General features: G+C 44.1%; 1 protein-coding gene and 1 long non-coding RNA gene across 2 annotated transcripts in view; one reads left to right on the top strand and one right to left on the bottom strand.

Moving 5' to 3' along the window:
• The window catches only part of LOC114765021 (uncharacterized), a 131,461-nt gene that overhangs the window by 99,465 nt on the left and 7,189 nt on the right, over positions 1-24,807 (top strand). The window contains exon 2 of the long non-coding RNA XR_003742569.1: positions 18,047-18,186. This is a non-coding gene — a long non-coding RNA (uncharacterized LOC114765021). The remainder of the gene's footprint in view (positions 1-18,046; positions 18,187-24,807) is intronic.
• lrrn3b (leucine rich repeat neuronal 3b) lies at positions 510-13,722 on the bottom strand. The gene is made up of 2 exons (XM_028955062.1): positions 13,546-13,722; positions 510-3,593 (listed from the first exon to the last, which is right to left on the bottom strand). Exon 2 carries the CDS (start codon positions 3,284-3,286, stop codon positions 1,166-1,168), a length of 2,121 nt encoding a protein of 706 aa, XP_028810895.1. The 5' UTR covers positions 3,287-3,593; positions 13,546-13,722; the 3' UTR covers positions 510-1,165.

Genomic DNA, 24,807 nt, shown 5'->3' on the forward strand with positions numbered 1-24,807 from the left:
GCTGCTGTGCTTAGGTAACACAGACGGCACAGTCAATATAAAAATGGCTTTTTTCGACTTTTACACCCGAAGCAAGAATGCAAGAATGCTTTTGAAACCATGTGTATGCTAAAAATACCAGTATCTTTTTGCTATTTGATGTTAGCTTGTGAAGCTGCAGTCATGACATGTATCATTTTATTCATCAAAACCTCTCCAGATGTTTAAATGTTCATTCATGACATCCTCAGGTTTGACAAGCTGTTTTTCGTTTTTTTTATTCCTGGTGAAGTTCTTAGTGTAGGCACTTACCCTGGCATTGCTAACCTCTGACAGATTGTGTTTTAGAAGATCCGGCTTTTTAGTAGAGTTCAAAATAACATTTATTTGGACACTTACTATTTAAAATTAAGAACATAAAAGACAACTCCTGGCCTCACTAGTCAATACCCCCCACCCACCCCCCTCCTGGAGATGTACAATTCTTGCATTTTATTAAGTATGTGTTTTATCAAAACAATAATACTCTGTTTGATAGTTAATTCACACCAGTTTACTGCCTGGCTACTACACAGGAGATTTATCTGTTACATTTCTGGATAGAATATATCATATAACAATTCTTAGCAATGAAAAGACCAAAAAAAAAGACCTCTTAAATAGAAAAAAAAAGAAAGTAAGATATATTTCATCAAAAGTTGTACACCATTGTTGTCATCTATTCTAATAGGTGTCCTCCCGTATGAACTGGTGGCTTCTAACTCGTCTATGAATGCACAGCACAGACGGTATTGCTTGGGACCACAAGGACTGTTCCACTACTCTTTGTACATTTAACAGTCAGTTACAGGAGACAAAACCGCCTTCTTATTCTAACCCCGCCATCAGTCTCGGGATGTGCCCCGAGGCTTTAGCAATAAGACTCCTCCTTCGCGTCGATACCGCCGTTCGAAGGCCCACTGCACCCGAAAGCCTGCGATGCAAGGTGGTAGCACTGGTCATTCGGGCCGGAACAAACGGGCAATTCATCTGTGTTGGTTTTTTTTGTTTTGTTTTTGGATATTTTTCCATAAAATGGTGAGGATCAAGACGAAAAAAGGGTTTGGAAAGAGTTGAGTTGCCCTTTAAAGCCTTGTCCCATTCACTGAGGCTGTACGTGCTGAAATTGAAGCAGCGTGCGCGTCCATTAGAAAGCGTTGTCCGATACATTTATGACCGTGGCTTTCACCTCCACCGCGGTGGGCATGCCTTTGCCAGAAATCCACAGCCTTGTAAACGGAGAATGCAGACCCACAAGAGGTGCCAGGGACGTTTTGGACTGGCATTTTCTTAAGTCTCCGTAGCTGTGGTGGTTCCTCAGGGACGCACAAATTAACAGGCAGGCCACCGAGATCATAGCAAGCAGCAGGCCAGGCACGGCCACCATTGCCGCATCCCACCTCTCCGTTTCCGCGGCTGCTGGCTCTAATCCTTTGGTGGTGACATTCACACATTCAGTGTTTCCTTTGTGGAGCACGTTTGGGATGTCCACACACACTTTGTACTGGGTTGAAGGGCTCAGGTGTGTGAGGTTGTACGTGTTCACATCAGACGGGACCCGTGACGTGAAGGCCATGGTCGGGTGCTTGGTGCTGGATGTTGTGTACCATTTGACGATCGGTGCCAGGCTGCCATGCAAAGCCTTCCAAGACACCAGAATAGAATTGGCTTCCACGGATTTGATGTTGACATTCAAGGAGATGTTGGCAGGCTGTGGGAAATATCCATTCACCTCCACCGAGACGGACTTCAGGTCTGCTCCGACAAGATTGTGGGCCACACAGGTGTACAGCCCAGACTCTTTCACTGTGATGTCGTATATGTCAAAGGTTCCCTCAGGATGCATGTAGTACTTGTCGGTAACAGTGTTGGGTAAGACTTTACTCCCAGACGGCGTGATCCAGTAGATGTCTGGCTCGGGTTCGGCAAACGCTCTGCAGTGCAAGGAGACTGAACTTCCGTTCGCGGCTTGCACGTACGTGGGCAGGCTCTCGGGGGAAATGAGCGGCAGGCAAATCTCCATCATCTCCCGGAAGTGGATCTGCCGGACATGCTGGCCCTCGTACTCCGGTGGCTCCACGCAGAACAGCGAGTCGGCTTCCATGAAGCGGATATGGGTCTTGTTCATGTTCATCCAGCGCACCACACAGTCGCAGCGAATCGGGTTGGAGTGCATGCTGACCTCCTTCAGGTTGGGCAGGGACTCCACTGTAATCCTGTGCAGAGCGCTGAGGGCGTTCCCGTTCAGCATGAGTGTCTCCAGCCTGGGCAGCTTGTAGAAGGCATTTGGGTGGATGTAGGACAGTTTGGGATTGTTGGTGGCTTCTATTTTGGTCAGCTCAGGCAAATTGTTCAGGGCAAAACTGTCGATGGAAACCAGGTCTGGCATGCTGTTGATGCCTAGCTCTTTGAGGTGAAGCATATCGACAAAGTCCCCCCTCTGTATTCGCCCAATAGGGTTTTTGTTTAGGTCCAGGAATTTGAGGTTCTTGAGGTTCCTCAGAGCCCCATGGGGCACCTCAGAGAACGTGTTGTCATAAAATGAAATGCTTTCGAGGTTGTCCAGGCCTGACAGAGCATCATCTGGTAACCTGGAAAGATTCATCCGAGTCAGAACCAGGCTGCGAAGGTTTCTCAGTGGTCTGAAGTTCATGTCCTGAATGGAGATGACTGGATTCTCTCCAATCATCAGAATGTCCAGATTCGGGAGGGACTCAAACCACACACTGCTGATGGTCTGCAGTCGGTTGGAATTGAGATGGAGCCTGTTCAGGCCCTGCAGGCCTCTGAAGGCAGCAGGAGCGATGGAGGAGATCAGGTTGTGGTTTAGATAGAGCTCCTGCAGCCCTGGCAGCTGGGAGACCGAGTCATCAGGGAGGAAACGTATCCAGTTCTCTTCCATGTGGAGGGACAGTAGCTGAGAAAGGTGGCCCAGGTTCAGGTCACCTACGGAGGATAAGTTGTTTTGCGATAGGTCAATCTCTGTCAGATTAGCTAAGTATTCCAAAGGCTTGTCAATCTTGGCAATGTTGTTGGTCTGCAGTAATAACACTTGAGTGTCTGTGGGGAGTCTCTTGGGCAAATGGAAAATACCCAAGTCATTACAGTCAACTGTTGGAGCCTCTATATACACAGAATTGGGAGAAAACCAGGGCCGAATTTCACATACACACTTTTGAGGGCAGTCAATTCGGTCCTCTGATGCCTGAGCAAAAGAAGCAACAGCAAGTGCTAGAAGCAAGCAGTCCAAAAATGACAGTTTCTTCATATTGGCCTGATTCGTATGGCAAGTAATACGTCCGTAAAAGAAAAAGTCACCGGTGTTATTGAACGAATATAGGGCTGCTTTTGCATCCGCCAGTAGGTTCCTCCTGGGCTATGGCTGATGGACGTTTTTCCCAACTATTAATCCTTTAGTCTGTAGTTTAAGATATCAATTCCAGGCATGTGAACATTAACCAATGAACAAGTGCCTCTAAGCAAAAATTCCTTTTTTTAATGTCTCTTTTTCTTCTAATGATGGATGGCTTTTCCTCTTTGTGTGAGCTTCCATTGTCACGCTAATCCATTTCCATCTGGAAAAAAATGAAGAAAAAAATGAATCAGAGTGATTGTGAAATGTTAAAATTAAAGACGCATCATAACAGCAAGATTAAAGCATATTGACATTTACCAAAGTCACATTAAACCACACTGATTTATATTGACATTTATACAGCAAAGGCTCCACCATGAAGCTATTGATATATGGATTCTGGCTTCCTTGACCTTCTCCATATTATTTTGGGATATTGATGGTACCTGCTGGTGTGACATTAAGTGGTGGCATTTTTTGACTGCCTTAGGTTCTATATTAAAGCAGAATACTTTATTTTCTGAAATTTACCTAAAGGAAAAGTTCTTAACATCACATTTGGGGGTCACAAAGGCATGTCTGTGGTTTGAATAATGTATTTTACAAGGACAAGTTATATTTGGTGTCAATTCCAATAGCAGTTGTCCCTTTGATTAGATTATCCATGCATGAATTTTTGTGTTTTAAGGTAAAGTATGAAGGTAAATAAAACAATGACCCTTGTTAATTGACTAACCCAAAGGGGACTCATTCAAACATCCTTCACTTCTCCAACCTTTTGCACTGGAAAGTTGATGAGCACAGATAGTCTCTTCTCACTGGTCTCCCATCCCTGTAATTTCCATTGTTTTTGCTTAATCGCAATTAAAGGCGCCCTAATGTATTTTGGGCTCAGTGTTATTGTGTCCTTTCTGTACTTGATCAAAGTGGCGCACACTGTTCCTGTCCTCGAGGCCCAAAGTGGTAATGCTTGTTCCGGCACTCGTTTTAATTGCTTAAACGAGGGCGTCATTAGGATATAAAGCCTGAGCACTGATCACACGCCGTTTGATGTGGACCCTTTTTCATCAGATGCAAAAAAAGATGTGACAGACCTGTAGAAATAAACGAATGAGCACAAATAATCACTCGCCATATAGGCCTTGTGTTTTTTTTTTTTTTTTTTTCATGCTCTATTGGAGACCAAACAAGTCAACTATGGTAAAAATTATGGTTTTAATTATGGCACAATACAGCATTACCAGGGCTTTCAAAAGCTTCCATATCTACATTATCTACATTTAATCATGAAGTAAATGAGATTGAATCAGATTAACCAACTGTCTTGAGAAAAAACAAAGAACAGAAGAGAACACTGAAATAACGGATTAGATAATTATCTGTGGACGACATGAGCAATCTAAAAGAATGGGAAATTGCCGTAATTGCACACAGGTGTACTTTAAATAATTAACATCTGAACACACACGAGTACCATATCAGCGTATCTGCGACTGTCACGTGACGAAGACTGATGGTAATTCATCGCTGGCTCCTAAAACGCTCGCTTTGCCAGTGGTGCCTGCAGTTTAGCTGCTTACGGTTTTAATTCCAGCGGCGGCCCACTGGCCTCTGATTCTTTAGTATTCATGTCTCACAGTGACACTTGATGGAATTATTACATATGCATTAGAGCCTCTGTGGCCTCCCCCTCCGCGCAATCATAACTCTTTTGTACATTGTTACCCTCGGCATTCTGACAAGGTTAAGTTATTTTAGGGGTGCCGGGTACACAGTCGTGTAATGAATGAATCGACGCGTTTTGTGGCCGTGGAAAATCAGCCTGCGCCGCAGCCTGAATGACTTTGTTCTGCTTGTTGTGTATTGCATGGCAGCACTGTCAACAGTCAGAAGCAATATGCCTCTCGCATTTTCGGTGCCATTTTTAAGTACATTACGCATGGCAAGCCATTTGTTTTCAGCCTGCGATTGGAGTCACATAGCTGGATATTAGCATGGAGAAGGCACGCTGACATACTTAGCATTTAAATGTCAGCTTCTCCTTCTTCTGAAGTTGTCAATACGCTGTAAAAGTCACAATAATTATATTTAATTAACCAACTCCACCTTATCTGGACAAAGACTGCAATTATCAACCCAAGTGGGTGTTGTGTCAGTGAGTTCGTGTCAAGCGGTATGGCGGAAAAGCTATACGGCCTTAATCACCTGAGGTTTATTTAATGAGGAAATAATGACTGTCTACGGCAACTGGCAGAGGGAGCGTAGGAATGCACAGAGATAACGAAAACGCTGCGAAATAAGAGGGGACCGGGGAGCAAGGAGTACGTTGTGCAAAGAAACGAAATGTCCATATTATCAGCAACTGCTATTAACGTTATTAAGAAAAGTTTAAGCAATGGTTGCTGTAGACAGGAAGTACCTAATCTATAGTTTTTAAAGTAAACATAGAATGTTGTTGTTTATTAAATGAGCGTATGTGATATATATCTGCGTATATAAATTGCAACGTCTGTGTCATCGACAAAGCGCATGGAGGACGTAGGTGGAAACATGACATTTATTATACTTTAGCATGGGATTATCACAGGAAATTTCACATTCATACACAGCAGGAGCCAGAGAAGAATGAATGAGGATGTATATGGGCTTATGGGAAATGTGAGGATGACGAGGAACACAATCGTGTCAGGAATGTGCAACAAAACAGGAAGTGGTGGCCAGCAGGTGTTTAGATGTGCTTAGATCTGGGATATGACATGCATGTCTATATATGTGGTCCTTAGGGTCCCCTGCTGCTTATGGGAGTGTCGATTGTTGATGATTTCCACATAAAATGTCTCAATCAATGACACGTAATTAGACCTGGAATCAGAACCATGGATTTATTTATTTTTTTTATGCATAACAAGTATATATATTTATGGTCCACAAAAAATCTCAACCCTTACGCCTTCCATCGCATCTTACATTTTTGATGTATATCATCTGCCGAGCTGCACAATGGAGTCTGTGGTTTTGTTCATGCTACAGAACTGTTAAACATGAATAATATATAATGAACAGATATCACATATTCAATGTATGTGAGAAATCTGTTAGGATCTTGTAACAAATACGCTGAAGCCACAACAAAAGAAAAACCATATCTACCAGTGCTGACTTAAGAAGGTGCTGGGCCAGCTAAAAAGCCGCAGGTCTAGAAGACATTACAAAGTCAAATTTCAACAGCAGCATCGACATTCATTACAGGCTGTGAAGTTTCTCATGAAATAAAACGTTGATTTCTTTGTTTGATTTTACAAAAATGAAAGATACGACTGTCCTCCCTCCCTTTGACTCTCTCATTTCTTTTTGTAATTGCCTCCTCGGTTTTTTGGGTCAAATGCTGTGCATCTCGGCCTCTGGAAGAAATTAATGCTTATTGTGCATCAGTACTTCCCCTCCCGCTGTGAACAAGCAGCACTAATGCAGCGTCACAACCTCAGCAAAAACTGAAACGTTCCCGCCTCACCCGTCCTAGTTATTAGACTATTAATTCAACAGAAAGCAGAAGTCATATCAATGCACTGGGATGAAATGATTAAGGCTGTGACATGCAAGTTCAGCATTATACACACACACACACACACACACACACACACATATATGTGTGTGCGCGCATATTGTACAAGTCGAGTGTATAAACCTTTATAAAAAATTACAACACAAATGTAGTAATGAACCTGCCTGTCAGTTTTGGGCAGAGGGATAACCAGAAATCAGACATTCAAACTCTATACAGCACCTCAAGAGATTATGAAGAGGAACAAGCTTGCCCTGCAAAAACTGCTGAAAGATTTCTATTCGATGTGACTTCTAAACCCCCCCCCCAAAGCAGGTAAACATTGGTAGCCTAGGTGTTCCAGAGCATCAACTGTCAGAACACACCTCAGCGATGGAATCATGGATCAGCAGTGCCAGAAAAAAAAAAAAAAAAAAACAGTATATGAAAGCCATGAGTAGCGGAGCACAATCTAGATCTTTTTTAGGCTGACAGTATGGCCATTTATAGGCTACAATTACACCCATACAGAGAAACAAAGAGATGCACTGTTAAAAGAGGACTATAATGACCATTTAGTAGTAAAATATAAGCCTTAACAAATGCAGTCAGCCAATTAAAGACACTAGCCCACATGAAATGAATGTCTCTTTACACTCCAATCACATCGCATTAAAAAATGCAAGCAGGCTAGATGAAACAATTATGTCTAAAAAAAAATAATACACCGGTCAGGTTGAAATTTGCACTATTCTGCACACATTTTCTCTAATTAAGATCCTATTAGGGATTGTTAGGCAATATTTGCTTTTTCAAGTTACTGAATTTACTGTGATGCTGACCAATGTAATGACTGCAGGATAACTAGGAAAAATCTCTTTAAAGTAACAAGCTAAAGTAAAAAGATAACTCAACAAAAGCGCAAAACAGCAGTCTTGCCTATTCCCCTCTTACCAGAGGCTCCAGATCCAGGCAGATCCAGGCAGATCTAGCCAAGAGAGGTAAGAGGAAAGAGCAAAACTGAACCAGGAATGTAGCTGAAATCTTCTTTGTATGGGAAAACACTTCACCATTCTGTGAATCCATAGATTGTATACTGTTCAGCAATACTTTAAGGGTGGAGCAGCACAAATTTTAGAATGCCTGTATGTTAAAAATGTATAATAGCTCCCTAGCTGGTGCCATGATTGAACCATGGCCTTGGGTCTCCAACTGTGGTACTTGTGGCTCCCTCTAGTGGTACGCTGGGATTCACTGTTAGTATTGTTAATGTTAATGCAGTGTTATGATTCAGAATACTAAATTTCTCACTTGCTGTGTGTTTCACTGCAGTACTAACATGAAATGTGCTCCTGTGTCCTACGGTGGTACTTGGAGAGCCAAAACCTTTTTGGAGGTTGAAGTTTGAGAACAGCTGAAAATTTGTATTTTAAATCAATAACAGAACAGGATTTCTACAAAATTAAAAGATTACTTTGTCTGAGCAACATTGAATGCAATCAGACAAGAGACGAGAGACATGCGCAGATGGAGAGGCAGGAAAAGTGTCCGTGACTTGATGGATTAGTACAAGGCAAGACGGCGTCTTACAATGTACTAGAGTTGGAAAAAAAACAAACGTTGGCCGCTCTATACATCAAAAAGCATGAGACCACTCCATTACGCCAAGGATGTTATCACAGCAGACACTCAGATGAATGAAGTCAATCAATGGTAAACCGGTTAAAGAAACTAGGTGGGAACAGCGATTGCACAGAGGACAAAACCCGTAAGAAGGGGAGTGCGTGGGGAGGCAATAACTTGTACAGCGCCAGGCGGTTCCCCGAGACAGAGAGAAATATTGGTTAATACCGGGGCCAAATGGAATTCTAAGACGAATGCTTCCAATCAAGGACATGATGCACTGTAAAATAAAGAAAAAAAATCAACCTAAACGTGTGTGCGCGTGGCCCGGCCCGGATCAGCGATGTGTTGCCTCGTATGAGTAATTGTGTACAGCGGCCAAAAAAAAAAAACTTTGCTACTCCGGGCCAGTAAGTCACGCAGGACCAGTGTGGCCGGGCTCCACTGTTGGTTTTTCAAGAACGCTCTAAACTCCTCGGGGTTGGAAATGGCTGCCGATGATTTTGACAGTAATAATTAGAGGTGGTTTTGCCTCTCTGGACGTGCGATGCTGATGCTGCAAACAAAACGAATGCATTCAATATGAATCCTTTTGATTTATTTATTGCTCAATTGCTTGGTCGTTCATAGCAGTTTAATAGCAGAGAAAAAAATATCGGTGCCAGTCCTGTGCCACTCGGTTTTTCCAGCAGGAAATAATGGCTGCGGATTAAGCGGCGTCGTAGGGGAGGCCGTGTAGAATGTATTGCTTGTGACAGTGACGCTGCACTGAGTACACAGCGAATACCGGGACCGGCTCCCGGTTTTCTCTGGCGACATTAATGGCAGCGCCTTGCGTGGCCGGAACAGATGACGGTTATGTTTCGTACCGTCGCGGCCCGGTCCGCGAAGCCGGGCAAACAGAGGGGCCGAGGAGACGCGGGCTTAACGTCGGACTGGCAGGTTTGGCTGGTCGCTGGATGGCAGCTGGCGGGGTATCGCACTTCGCGCCTTTACATTTTAGTGCTGTTGTCTAATCGTTCTGGTCCGTTTTATTATCCCCCCCAAACGAACGTTTCTATTGAGTCCATTTGTCCTTCCGATGAGCATGGACGAAAAAAAAAAAAGGACAATATTGCATTTCTTTGGGGCCGGGACATTAGACCTCGCTGGTCAAACCTGCTCATGAGACATAAAGGTCATTCATAACGAGAGGCGAACAGCGGCGGAATTGCTTCCCGTTTCGGGAGAAATGGCCCGTGGATTGTAAAAACGGTTCTGAAGGGAATGTTGATCAGCTGGCATTACGTGTCTCTCGCTCTCTCTCTCTCTCTTGACCTCTTCACCCCCATTCCCAGCGTGGTGCATTAGCATTGCTATCGTTTCTGCCGTACGAGGACGAGGAGGGGAGGGATGAGCCTCGCTGTGGGTGGCGCAGCCGCGGCCGGCCCCTCCCTCTGCCCTTCACTTCATTGATTTACTATTACGCTCTTTCCGAGGTAAGGAAGAGTCCATTAAACGAGGGCTAGCTATGCAGCGTGCGGACATAATGAAGCGTCTTCCTCGCGCGGAACAACGCACCGCACGTGTATACGAACCCACACACACACACCTTTACACAAACACACTCCTGCTCCAGTGCGCCTGCAAATCAGCAGCAAGTCGATAGTTAATGCAGCAATCAATGTTCCAAATGAACCAGCTTTCCCCACCAAGGTTTTAGCTTTCCAGTCATCGCCCTTCATTTCCGAATCCAAATAAGTCTCCACAGACTCACACACACACACACACACACACACACACACACACACACACACACAGCCTCCACCTCAGGCACAAATACACACACTGGTATGCACCAAAAAAAAAAAAAAAACAGCACACACTCTACTGAACACACACACACACACACGCTAACCTGTTTTTAACGTGAGATCCATAGAGAACACACATCTTACACCAATATTTTCCCCATGAACCTCTGTCCTCACCCTTATCCCTCTCCCTCAAACCTACACAGAATAAGAAAAAGTACCCTGAAAACGGGTGTGTGGTGAAGACTGAACCTATCTGGGCAAACATTTCAGCAGTTGATGATTTCACGCATGCAAGACGAGAGATGTGCGTTATGAGTTATTTTAAACGATGGACAATCGCTCTGCTGCTTTATTTCTTATTATGCAACAGACAGTTACGATTGGAAAAATTGACTGGCGGAGCCATATTGGAAGCCTTGATAAAGGGCATTGTTGCAGGAAATGCAATCAGACAAGTTTCATCACGCGCTTTCTCGCTCTCTCTCTAATACACTGTTGCGGGAAAAGCACAGAATGAGCTTTTATACAAAGTCCGGGCCAAAAATTGAATCTGCAGGTGCAAATGTGCTATTGCATGGTCTGGAGATGCTCAGCTATCTATATTTATATGAATAATATATAACTGGTCAACAGGCCACCAACCCAAGGGGAATACGCTCCCCTAGCCGGCAAAATCAATCTTCATATGCCACTGAAATGCCTTTAACACCAGCTTGGCCCTCTTTACTATGATTTCATGGGTCTTCCACCGAGTCCATTTACCCAGAGCGTTGAAACAGGGACGACCGTGGCCTAAATAAATATATAAATGTCCATTTTAGACAAGGAATCCTAAAAAAAAAAAAAAAAAAAGTCCAGGGAAGTATAATGAAAATGTATGTTTCTAAAAAGTTTTTTTAAATATTTGGCATAGCCTAGAAATGCCGCGTGGTGAAACAGAGCAGCAGACTGCGCTGGAAATACACACAATTAGCTGTGATTTAAATTGCCTGCGTAATCGCACACTATTCGATTCATTGCTCGCCCGATCGTACAACATTGGAGACCACAAGGGGGCGATACTAAACCTAGAGGCCGTGCATATTAAGTTACGAAGTTAGTCGTAGTGCCTTTCTTCACATGATTTTGAGTGTTTCTGCTTATTCATGTGCTATTTTAAATACAAAAAAAAACAGATTTGTGTATGTGTAAATATGCAGGCCACAAACATGAATGATACCATGCCTTTATCATTAAACTGCTTAAACTGCCTGCTTTTTTATATTAGACAGTGCACAGTAACACATTGTTTAGCCTCAAACGCTAACTATTGGTGAAAAGGGCACAGTGAATCTTTGCCGCTGTGACAAACGCAAGGTTTGGTGATTTTGATAAGCCTCGCATGCAAACTTTCAAATGAATTCAATAAAATTTACAGCGTATGCTATCGCATCACCCTGAAACAACCAGTCACTTGCATTTTAAAACGTTTTCTGGTAATAATTGTATATAACCAAGGCGTGCTTCTACCGGAGCGGTTTCATTTATGAAGGGGTCAAACTCGGCTTCGGCCTACCCTGCAGCGTCCTCTCAAGTGAACCGCCGGCGGCTGCGCTGCAGGCAAGGCGCCGTAGTCTAAAGGACGGACAACAGATGGGCGGCACAGCAGTGCCTCCTCAAGACGCCTCTCCTCCTCAGCAGCCCGCCACACACGCGTGCCGTACGCCGCCGTCACGTTCCCTTCCGTACTGAGATCTATATCTCGTCGAGCGGCGCACGGCGCGCCTGCAGGAGCCGCGCTGACCTTTGGCGGTGCTGCAGAAAGTCATTATTGCCACTGCATGTGGTTCTGTTGTGGCTCTTATGTCTTCATATAGCTTATTTTCGTATGAAATGTAAGAAATTCCACGTTTTGGCACAGTGCAGATGCGGTTCGGACCCCTTTTGAAACCTGGCAGGTGCGTTTTCGAAAGATGCAATAAATAATAAGAAAAGTAAAAGTCCGTTCACGCCTCGCATTATCATGGCTCTCATTATGTAATGTGCAGTTAATGAGGCCCGCCGGCCTTCTCCCTTCTCCCCGCCGCGCCGTTTATAGCCCACGCAGGCCTCGCTCCTCGTGGCGAGCGCGGTCCCGCCGTCAAATCCACGGCCGCGACGCCCACCTCGCCACCGCGGAAAATTACGATGCAAAAAAAAAAAAAAAAAAAAAAAAGAATTAATAAAACCGGCGGTGTTCAGTTGGAAAAGTTGATGTAATCCTTCTTCTTCTTCTTCTTCTTTTAGTAACCGTGCACACGAGTGCACGACTCCCACTTGTTGAGACCCGGCCGCACTTTCCTCCAGCGGGGCCACCGGCACCCACGTCGCGCGGTGGCGGCGGCCTTCCTGTTTATTGGCGCGGGTGTCGGGGCAGGAAGCGCGGACGATGCCCCTCGGGGATTGATAACGAGTCGCGGTCTAATGCCGAGGCGGATCCGGCCGCTTTTACTGCACTCTGGACAACAAGAGCGAATTCATTTGCGAAGATTGTGGGTTTTTTTCACGAATTAATATAATCTATGTGCATTTTCTAGCGTGACCGTAAACAGAACCTCCCCGTGATCGTCGAGTTAATTTACGCAACACGGACCCCCCCCACCCAGAATACAAAAAAACTCCCCGGCAATGCGCGCACGGAGCGCGTAACGTCCGCGGAGGCTGCGCGCCTTCCGCAAGGCGGACGGACGAACGGCGACAACGCTGTCGCCTCGCCGGGCCGCCACTTGTCCCCTCGCAACAGGGTAAATAGAGAGAGAAAAGGGAAGCTGGCGGTGGGTGGAGGGACACCCTACCGCATCAGCAACGGGACACGCACGTCCTCCGCGAACGCGCGCTCCATTACGCACAGCAGCACCCGAGCGCGTCTCTTATTCGTATTAAATCGCCCGCAATGAAATATAAAAAAAAATACCGAAACTGTAAAATGTACCGAAATGAACAGGTGAAACAGGGTGGGTTTTGTGCGCAGCCTCCCCCCGCCGCCACCGAACGCGCATTGATAACGTACCGAGCGGCCACGGTGTCGTTTTGTGGCGCGCTTTGCGTAACGCTCCCGTGCAAAACGACGACGGTCTTTCCCGTTTAAGTTAAATAAAAGATTCAATGAAATAAAAAAAAAGGCGTGCGCCTCCGGCGAAGCCAGATGCGCGCAAAGAGCAGAACAAAACAGAGGGAACGGAGTCGTAACTTACCACCATCCGCGTTCTTTTCCCGTGAAACGTGCCGATCGTGCTCCGTTTATCCACATCGTACCGGTCCTGATCGAGAGATCGAGAGAGAGGAAGAGAGAGGGAGAGAGAGAGAGAGAGAGAGAGGCGCAATACAGAAACTCAAAAGGCGACTGTAGTCCCCGCTGCTTTTTTTTTTTTTTTTTTGGAGACGGAGTTGCACGGCTCTTCCCCCCCCGCCCTGCCTCCGACGCGAACGCTGCGCGCCGCTGGACGCCTTTAATAATCCCCCTCGGCTCTTGCCCCCGTTGCGGTGGCTAAAGGCGCATCTTCCCCCCCCACCCCGATCAACCGTCACATTGACATGCCGGCGTCTGCTCGGCGGTCATTAATATCCGACTAGCCCCGCCCCCCTCCCGCCAGAGGCGACCAATGGCGAGGCAGCTCGAGGAGCCTCCCGCTCCTGATTGGCCGGGCGCCGCCGTCTGTCAGGGATCAGCGCAGCCGCTCCTCCGCTCGGGGAAGGAGGGGAGCGGGAGGGTGGCGGCGGGCAAGGAATGGATATCTGTTCCCATCGGTGCTTCCCACCGACTTCCTTCACGTCTCACCTTACTTTTTACTCCCCTTTTACATCTCATAATTTATGTTAATTTTGAAATATATTTATATTTTACGGCATTTATCAGACGCCCTTATCCAGAGCGACTTTCAGTAGTTACAGGGACAGTCCCCCCTTAGGGTTAAGTGTCTTGCTCAGGGACACAACGGTAGTAAGTGGGATTTGAACCTGGGTCTTCTGGTTCACAGGCGAGTGTGTTACCCACTAGGCTACTACCACCCACCCCCAATATAATCACTGTCTAGGGTGGTAGGACATTTACATTTACAGCATTTATCAGACACCCTTATCCAGAGCGACTTACAATCAGTAGTTACAGGGACAGTCCCCCCTGGAGACACTCAGGGATGGTAGTAAGCGGGGTTTGAACCTGGGACTTCCGGGTTATAGGCGAGTGTGTTACCCACTAGTCTACTACCACCTAGTAGTAGCCTAGTGAGTAACACACTCGCCTATGAACCGGAAGACCCAGGTTCAAACTCCGCTTACTACAATCTCTGAGTGTAAATGTAAATGTACTATCAACCTAGACAGGCATTTAAATCTATATTTTTTAAGATTAACATAAATGATTTCACAAGGAAAGTTCTAGACCTACTGTATTGACAGGATGAGATGTAAAAGAGTCGTGAAATGTTCTGTCTAATTTTATTTTTACAAATTCTGGTATTGATTGCATTCCCACACACATTCTTCAACACTATTTTTGGGCTATATATCTTAAACAATTGAAACAATAAAATACAACATATGGTTCATACGTACAGACTTGGTGGCTGCAAATGGCTGAAATGATGCATCTGCATACGTGTAGAGAGGAACTCCCTGTGAGGACAAATTCCTCCCTTACCATCCGGTTCTTGCTGCTGAGCCCTTCCCGTGTTAAAGTGAAATTATTATATCTCATAATAGTGTCTATAAAGCTAATTTATAGTTAGTTGTTTAGCAGAAACATTCCCTCCTCCTTCACTTTCAGGAATGAATTAATCCACAGTACAGTCGCTGGGGCCGGACTCGGTCTTGGATCACAGGGTACCAGGCAGGGACTCTCGCAGTACATCAGCAGTGTTTCTTGTATTTATTTATTTGTTTGTTTAAACCAATATCAGCAAATTTTTTAGTTTTCGGCATCAATCAGGTTTTTGATTCAAATGCAATGAGTAGAATATCAGTAGACACAAGGCTGTCAATTGGGAAAATCATTTTATATGATATATTATATATATTAATATATTATTATTTTATTTTATACATTTCTAGTTGCTGGTCCCAGACCCGGGTAAATGGGGGGGGTTTCCATCAGGAAGAGCACCCAGTGTAAAGCCTTTACCAAATCAGTCGTGTGGAAAATCAGACCAGTTGATCTGCTGTGATGACCCCTAACAGGAGCAATATACTGTGAATATTGATTAGCGAATATACTGACATGTCAGCGTACGTATTTCAACAATTTAATGAAATCAGCATAATTAGGTGAGTTATTTCTTTTTTTTGCCATTCATTGATATTATATTTGTGATATTATTATATTGTCATTGATATTATAACAGTGTCTATGAAGTTAATTTATAATTGGTTGTTTAACAGTAACATTCTCTCCCCCTTCACTTACTCACCCAATTTCAGGAATGACTTAATCCACAGTGCAGTTACTGGTGCGGGACTCTCGCAGTACATCATTGTATTATTTATTTATTTATTTTAATTTTTTTGCGTAAGCCAATCAGCCATAAGATTATTACCAGCAATCCGATACGGACTAGGTCTGCATTTTGCCGCCTTACTTACTGAGGCATGGACTCTAAAGGTATGCTGGTATCTGTCAAGCTGTTGGTATCAGATCCTCACATGCTTTTAACCATCACCCTGAGTGAGTAGTGTGCAACCTTGACAGGCGCCAGAGGAGCAGTGTGTGGGGACGGTGCTTTGCTCAGTGGCACCTCGGTGGCGCCTTGGCGGATTGGGATTCTGATTACGGGGCCACTTCCTTAACTGCTAGGCCACCACTGCCCCGTGAATGCAGGACACAAGATTATACAAAGAGAACATTGCCCAATACATGTTTTCTGTTTGAGAAGGTGGTAGTTATTATAATGTTTTTACTGTTTTTTTATTTTATTTTACCGTTTACATTTGCACCAGTTAAGCCGACGTATGATCCTTGTTACGTTGTTGGTGTTTGCGTTGTCTGCTCTTTCGCCTTGTCCCGGTGGGTGGCCTCAGTAGCATTAGCTGTAAATGGAACATGGCCCCTTTAAAAGAAGGCAGCTTACATCACCCAGGAGTGGGGGATCGCATTCGAAGGGCACACTTTTCGACCTGTTGATGCCATCGACTTTATTGCCACCCTCCACTTCATTGTCCTTTATTGTTTACTGTTCTTGAGTCCATAGACTGGGACATAACAGCCTCATATGTGAAAAAAATGTGTCCAAGAAATGTATACCATGACTATTTAAATGATCTCATTTGCCAGGAAGGGTGATAAAACCGGTGTTTCACGACTTTCCTGACTTTTTCCCCGTAGTTCGTTGTCTGCATATAGAAAACGAGGCTGTAAACAGACGGTCCCGAGGCTCTGACGCTCTCCCAGTGATTACCACGAGCCAGCGCGTGCATCTTGTTTGCACTGCTGGTAGTGTATTAAGCGAGCGGGCATCTGTGGCCCAGCCAGTTCCCCCGCTGTTCTGTTTGCCCACTTCGCAGGTATGAGTAATCAGAGCAGGGCGCTGTCCTCAAACGAGTCCCGCTGGTTTAGCATCCGTGAGGGGCATTCTGCGGCCGACCCCCCTCCGGGCATCCCACGAGTCGTGGGAAAGCAGCACAACTTATAATAAAACTTTCGATGGAAACCCTCCTAGCAAAAACCAGGCACGTGCACAACAATGACCTAAGCAGACACCTGACATGTCTCCTTCTACAAATAAAAGTTTACGCCTTTGTGAATAAATTATGATTTACTGCTGTATTAAAGTATTGAAACCCTATAAGGATTCTAATTCCAAATGCTTATCACCTACTTACTATTATTTATTTATTTATTTATTTGTTTGTTTGTTTGTTTGTTTGTTTGTTTTTCACTGCTATGAATATTTGGGATGTCAAGTCTTTAATTATGCGAAAGCATCATCAAACCATCATATCAGCCTAAAGAGGAGCTGAAATAAATACACTCGTACAGCAGCTGACGCTTTTCCCTTCCTATACAAGGAGAATGGATGAATCCGGACTGAAAATGTTAGTGACATCTCCGCGTTGGACTGATGAATGCACCAAGACTGCACGTCGGTCTTCAGATATGTCTTCCTCCTCTGGGCATAAGTGAGCGCGTGTGCGTGTGCAGTTTGTGAAGACTGACACAGGTGGGGTTTGTTTGGCTTAAACCCCAAAGAGAAGCCGTGTCTGTTACCGGGCAGGCTGCTCTACACTGCACATTATGCATTTATTCCCATGAGGGCTTCCTGGTGTCGCTTAAAAACAGAAAAAATAAAAAATACAGCTTTTTTTCCCCCCTTCTGCTTCCAGCAGGATCTATGAAGATTAGGCCCATTATCCTTCATTAACAGGCAAAAACGAATTGATGCATGAAAGATTTGGTTATGAATTTCAGGTGAAATAAAAAAAAAATATATATAAAATCATCTAAATAAAAAGTAAACAAGGAATAAATGCATTCTATTCCACCACAAAGCAAATGTGTGCCATTTCACAGAAATAAGTAACTAGTGAAAAAAAAAATTGCCCAAATAACAGGGCGCCTGTACATATTTTGTACACAAAGTGGCCAAAAGCGTTGAGTCAGCGTCCCAGAAATGTGACTCATTATATTAGCGTTTCTGCCAAGCAGCACATTAAAATACTATTTGCGCTTTGTTGTGCACAGCCGATATCTCTTCTGCCCGGCAGAAGCTGTAGGCAGACCAACATCTGCTGAGCGCAGCCCTGCGAAACCTGCCAACGTGGCGCAGATGGACGGGCATGGCCACCAGCACCGGGCGCTGTCCAGCACGCCAAAGCGGCTCAAGGTGTCGCCATCTACGATGCCGGTGGGTTGGTGAACGGACATGTTTATCTGCGATACAGTAAACCGCGGCCGGATGCATGGCTAATTTATGTGGTTCATTAAAAAATGCACAGTTTGCTGTCAAAGGCAAGAGGAATGGGGTTTAAAATACTTATTACCCAGCGATTATACTGCAATAAAAGAGTCACCCTGCCAGAACATGTTTCAGCACCTTCTCTTCCACTGGAATTGATTTGATGAAATTTGGAATTTGTTGGAAAAAAAAACTCTAGAATCCATTACAATTGTCTTTTTTTCCTGTTGCTGTTTTTTGTCTTCATTATTTTCCACTTCAGAAAATGAAGGCAAATCACATTTGTATTCATGGTGGCAACTGTATTGCACCCTTTCACTCAAGAAACTACTGAAATGCAGCAGAAGTTCTTTGGGGGGGGGCGGATGAAAGAGGAAAATTTTCTTTCATTTCCAGCAAAAGAAAGAAGGAATGAGAGTCCAGTATAACTGGGTAGCCGGAGGAGGTTTGAGAACCTTTTCAAATGTTCAGGGTTTGTTCTCAAACACCCAATGCCCCTACTGTCACCAGCAAAACATCTTAGAAGAGGGTCTTGTGGACCACGTGAAGACCATGTCAGCCTTGGCAAGCAAGAAGGCAAAAGTGTAGACTTCAGTAAAAGGGTGGGGAGCCAAGCAAAGAGAAGACCTGAATGAGTAAAAGATGGCCTGAGGGAGTTTGAAGGAACTGAATGATCTGTGGAAGGGGTGAGGTAGCGGGAAACCTGCTCTTCAGTAAACGTAGCACGTCTGAAAAAATGCTTTACTTGAGGCTCCGTGGAGATCACACATCTAGCACAGCATGCTCCACACCATCTTGACGTATACAATACATACGTATGTATTGTTGCATTAGCCACGATGTAAAATGAAGTGAACCTGCTACCCACCTGATTGGAGACTGAATGCCGTTGCTTAGCAACAGTTCATTGCAGATGCTGCATCATAGATGGAGCTCTTTAACTGATGAAGATATACCTTTAATTCCTCACAGTGTGTGTTGGACATCGTTCGGCAGGAAGTAAATATTAATAAATATTAGTGGCATAATAGCAAGCCTAGTCTCTCATGATATTGGGCCCTAGTGCATCTCTCAATTTTTTATTTTTTGAAGGATTGATTAATATATTTATTTATGTTATTCTTCCACATTTGGACAAAAAACAACCAATGATTTAAATATGATGGATTAAGTTTGCTCTGTTTCAAACCATCTTTTTGGAAAAGTATTGTTCAACCCCGTCATGCCTAAATTACAGAAACAATCTTTTGTGGATCAAAACTTGCACATTCATTCTTTTCTTTCATTCTTTATCCATGAAATGCTTATGAATGCCAAAAGTAGCTCAGCTCATCATAGTGTTTTGAGTTTTTAAAGTCATTAATATGGGCAAGGGAGAGCCAAGCTTCTGACTTTGACAGTTTTCCCCCTACTTCTACCCTATTTGTCAGTGTTTTCAACAGATACATCAAAGCCAATGTATGTATTGTGAATGACTCGGTGTGGGAAGATAAGATCTGTTGATCAATGCTTATGTCATTCCTTTTGATGTGATGGCTGATTTTCCCACTAAATATTCTTTAGCTGTGAGAATGGGGGTGGAAAAATAAACTTTTTATCTTAGGATCTTAAATTTTATGAATGGCTACTGGTTAAAGAGCCATTTTTTTTTTAAATGTTCACATCTAGATTATTATGAACTCAGTCTCAGCACATGTGAAAACATCATTATTACTTGTTAAGACAGTAACTGAAGACCCATCACAACTCATTATCTCACCAGGCCCATGCATGTTTTAGGCTACTGGAGAAAACAGAACAAAATGATTTAAATATGATGGATTAAGTTTGCTCTTTAACAGGTACCAATATCTTACTCTGTATTATGGAATTACTGCAGACACTGGAATGATCTGAATGAAAACCAAATGAACTGTTAAAAACATATAACATAACATAACATAACATAACATAATATAATATAATATAATATAATATAATATAATATAATATAATATAATAATCCTGTTTCCTCTAATAGCCAACGACATGCAGGTCCTATATATGCATAATGATAATAACATCTTTTTAAATCCAATCATCTTTCAGTAGCAAAAATAATTATGTAATTTCTGTGAGTGCCTGCTCACTTCTATTGTAGACTCTAGAAAAAGTCACATACAATCTTTTTGTAATGATTTCATGTTTTTGGCTCAAACTATGCTTAAGAGCATATATGAATCATCAAAACTAAAACTTAATAGTGTCCCCAAACTGCTCTCACCCAGGGGCATGGTGGAGCTGGAGGCTGTCCCAGCAATGTTCAGGTGCAACACCTGGACAGGGTGTCAATCCATTGCAATCAGTCAGTCCATCAAACACATATGCACACACCTCACACACACACACACCGTAGCTAATTTGACATCACCAAAAAACTGTTTTGGACTGGGGATGGAACCCCAGGGAAAACCCATATGGACATGAGGAGAACAGGCAATCTGTGAGCAGAGAGACCTCAGGTTGGGCCACACACATTGTAAAACAATATTTTTTTTTCAAATGTGATTTGGGATTATTGACATTTTAGCACTTTGTAGCAGAGTTCTGGATCAATTTTTAAAATTATATTCTATGCACTGTAAGATTGGGCGTCGCAGGACCATGCTTTTGTTTTGCATAGCGGCCGTCTGCAAGAAGAAATGTGACATTCCTGTGCCTTTGTGGTGCATGAAGATTCAACACCTCTGTTTTACACGCCTTTTGTTGGACGGCCTTTTGTCGGCCCCCCCCGAGCCAAACATGTGAGCTGCCATCCATCGGGACCGCCTACCCTCTTTGTCTTGCCAAGACGGAAGGCCCCCGAACTAAACGTGTGAGGTGTCGGCCGTCAGGACCGCCCACTCTCTTTGTCTTCCCCAGATGGGAGGCAACGGGGGGCGTGACATCAGAAACAACAGGTTCTGATTGGTCTATGACAACTTCCTGTAGGCCATTGACAACTTCCTGTAGGTCAGGTGTATAAAATATCTATTCACATGTGGAAAAGGGACTGAGCTTTCTTGCCTTCTGGCTTCCGAGTCTTTTTCTCTTCTCTCATTTTTTCTCATGGCTTTTTCTCTCCCTCTCCCTCTCTCTCTTTACTCTTTCTTCTTATTTTTGTTTTCTCTGTTTCTCAGTCCTCTTTAAAATCACGCAGTCATTTTCTTCCTATAAAAACCTTTCCTTGGTTGAGCTGCTGTGAGGTGTGAATCATTGTCATGTACAAGGTGAAATTCTTCTTAGCTGTGTGGCAGGGGCCAGCAGGTCTGGTGCCCAAAACGTCCTAGTATAGAGCTATCCCCTCTATCTTCAGCAGAGCAGCTGTTCCAGCGAAAAGCCGCCCCTTGATGTAATGTGGACACCCCCAAGCTTGACAGTAGGCACTGTGTTCTCTGACTGGTGAGACGTGGGGTTGAACTCTTGTGTGGCACAAATCCAGCAGAGCTCGTTGGACCATAAGACAATTTCCCACATGAATTCGATGAATGCTAGATGAATCTTGCTTCATGATGTGTGCAGGCCTGGATGTTCTTCATTGTGAAGCATGGCTGCAGCACATTTAAAGCTGCAGCTGGCTTCGTGAAAGCCACCAGGTCGAGCTTTTTCCTTCTCAGCTCACCAATGTTGGGGTAATGCGATGAGCTTCAGGTTCTGGTGGGGCAGTATTTTCTTCACTTATTACTGAAAATATTACTGTTTTCATTTACATGGAAATATCTCATTCAAGGTATTGGGTATTGGGCCAAGTGGGTAAGACACCTGCCTATTAACAAAACAACCACAAAGTAACAGGTTCAAGTCCCACTTACTACCATTGTGTCCCCCAGCAATTGACCTTTCTGACACACCTTTCCAATAACACTGCACCCTCAGCAACATGAGTGTGTGTTTACATCTTTAAAATCTGTGCTACCCATTAAGGCTAGAAGTAGCCTATTGCAAACAAAATTGACCAGTCAGCTTACCCATAAAGTTCAAGCCCACTCTACTGCCCCAATGGCCCTTAGAATTTCACCTGATTCTTTTGTTCTCCAGGACAACAGGCTTTGTAAATGGTAAATGGAAATGACATGTGAAATTACACCATTTGTGACTAATAACATGCTTAGGTTTTACAAGTAACATGTACATAACTAATAACTTAGAAATGACTACAAATGGTATGCTTTTATGATAAATCTACCAAAATCATGGTAATTTTGTAATTCTATTATACACCTATTATATATATTAATATATTTTAAATAGGTAATTGGCAAAAGGGTTTAATAATTGGCATTGGAATTTGTGCATTTGAGAAGGTTTTTTACCTATATGTTTTTTAATTATTATTTTCCCAAAAACAGTCTATAAACAGGAGGTGTTAAAACGCTAGTGAGCATAAATGCCTTTGCATGCCACTGAAACTGGCATCTAAAACGCTCCTTGTTTCTCTGTTGTCTCATTATATTGCTTTGTGGCTCCTCTGCGAATGACTGGCAATGATTATGCAAATGGCCCGACAGAGAGCAGCATGGGTAATTATCGCAGTCGAGGACGGGCTTTGGAAAAAGCTCTCTCCGCCACCGAGAGCGGCCCACAAGCCAGCCACAGAGCTGAGCTGTGCTTATTGCACTGGTGACTAAACACCTCAGGTTGTCTGCCAGATGTGTTGGCTTTTGGTGGTTATTGATTTATCTGCTTTCTGTGTACCCAAGCACTTTCATCTAGGTCACATTTTCCTCTAGTCCCTGCTGTTCCTTTGTTCGTCTGTAAGCGAGTGTGCGTGTGAGTTTATGTGTGTGCGAGTACGTTTATGCCCCCTGCAACGTCCTGCCTGTAGAAGAGGCGTCACTTATTCAAATCACAAAATAATTGAACCACATTAAGGATGTAAATTGTAGTCCTGGCTCCAGCGCCGGCGCTTCGGTACCTAATTCCAGCAGCTGCCGGGGAGGAGGAGGCCACATGCTGATCCTCCTCGGTGAAAGTGTTTGTGAGGCCGGGCGAACCCTCGCACCTCGGAGCTATTCTGAGGACACAGCGCCCGCTGAGACGGGAGCGGGCAAAAGATACAAACGTTAGCGTGAGTCATTAGCAAGTGAGTCATTGGGTGGTGCTAGAGAGGCAACAGGCACCTCACCTCCAGGTGGGCAGGCTCACCGCTCTCATGCCGCGAGGCCTGCAGCGGGAGCCACTGAAGCCCCATCAAAGTGAAGCCTCTGCGGGGCAGGGATGATCTGACAGGCCTGGAGTGAATCAGCCGAGGCACGGTGGCTGCGGGGGAGCCTCTCCGAAGATAACCGAGCCTGATGAGCCACCATTAGCCTCATCCTCTGCTGTGTAAACTCCTGCAATGCAATGCGGTGGAGGGGGCTGAACGGGAGGTCAGGCTAAATATAAGTGCTATCCAAAGATGTATTCCTCCCCCGTGCTTTGCCGTGGTAGCACTCCTTTATTGTAGTCACAGAAAAAAAAGGTGGCCAAGTTGGCACACCTTGGACCCAGGCATTCACCTCAGGGAACGGAATGGTTCCGTATGCAGCGCCGTTTTTTAAAAATATCCCATTGTTTGGAAGAACAATGGCGCACGGTCCAAGCCGACTGAACGGGCACGATGGTGCACCCTTGCCCAAATAAATATATAAATGAGGAGCCTGAGAGCAACTCTGCTATCAGAGCCAGGTAGGACTGCAGCATAGTCATAAATCACCGGTTGAGAAGTGGGTCCCGGCAGCCAGAAAATAAAAGTGAATTTGTCAGGCGGGGGGCAGTCGGCAGACTTCATGGCTCTCAGGCAGGCAGCCAGCACCTCTTACAAGAGGCCCTTTACATTTGATGCACTTGACATGGGTGGCGAAATAGACAGTGTGTGTGTGTGTGTGTGTGTGTGTGTGTGTGCGTGCGTGCATGAAATACAGAGAGAAATAAAGATGGGAAAAGTCACTGATGGTCCTAGCAGAGCTTGTCTTTTTCTCAGGGCAAACTTATCACCAAAAGAACACCATACCCATGGCGAAGCATGCTAGAGGCAGAATAATGTTTCGGAGTTGCTTTTCTTCACCTGGAACTGGGGCTTTAGTCAAGGTGAAAGGAATTATGAACAGTTCTAAACACCAGTCACTTTATTTTACCCAAAACTAGAATTTCAGAAAATTAAGGCTTCTATACCTAAGAATACTGAAATTAAATTAAAAGGTGCTTCAAGGAGTTAGTTTAAAGGTGTGCACACTTATGCAACCAGCTTATTGTACATTTTATTTACTTTATTTACAGTTTATTTTTTCAAAGGATTTTAAATGATTTTTTCAAAATCACATCACAAAAACCTACCATTTTAACAGAGGTGTCTACACTGTTTATTTATATACAGTAGGTATGGTATGTATTCAGACCCCCTTACATTTTTCTCACTTTGTTATATTGCAGCCATTTGCAGCCAAGTTCTTCTTTTTCCTCATTAATGTACACACAGCACCCCATATTGACAGAAAAAACACAGAATTGTTCACATTTTTGCAGATTTATTAAAAAAACTGAAATAATCAGACCATAAGTATTCAGACCATT

The sequence above is a fragment of the Denticeps clupeoides genome, chromosome 15 (assembly GCF_900700375.1).
Source record: "Denticeps clupeoides chromosome 15, fDenClu1.1, whole genome shotgun sequence".
Classification (NCBI taxonomy): domain Eukaryota; kingdom Metazoa; phylum Chordata; class Actinopteri; order Clupeiformes; family Denticipitidae; genus Denticeps; species Denticeps clupeoides.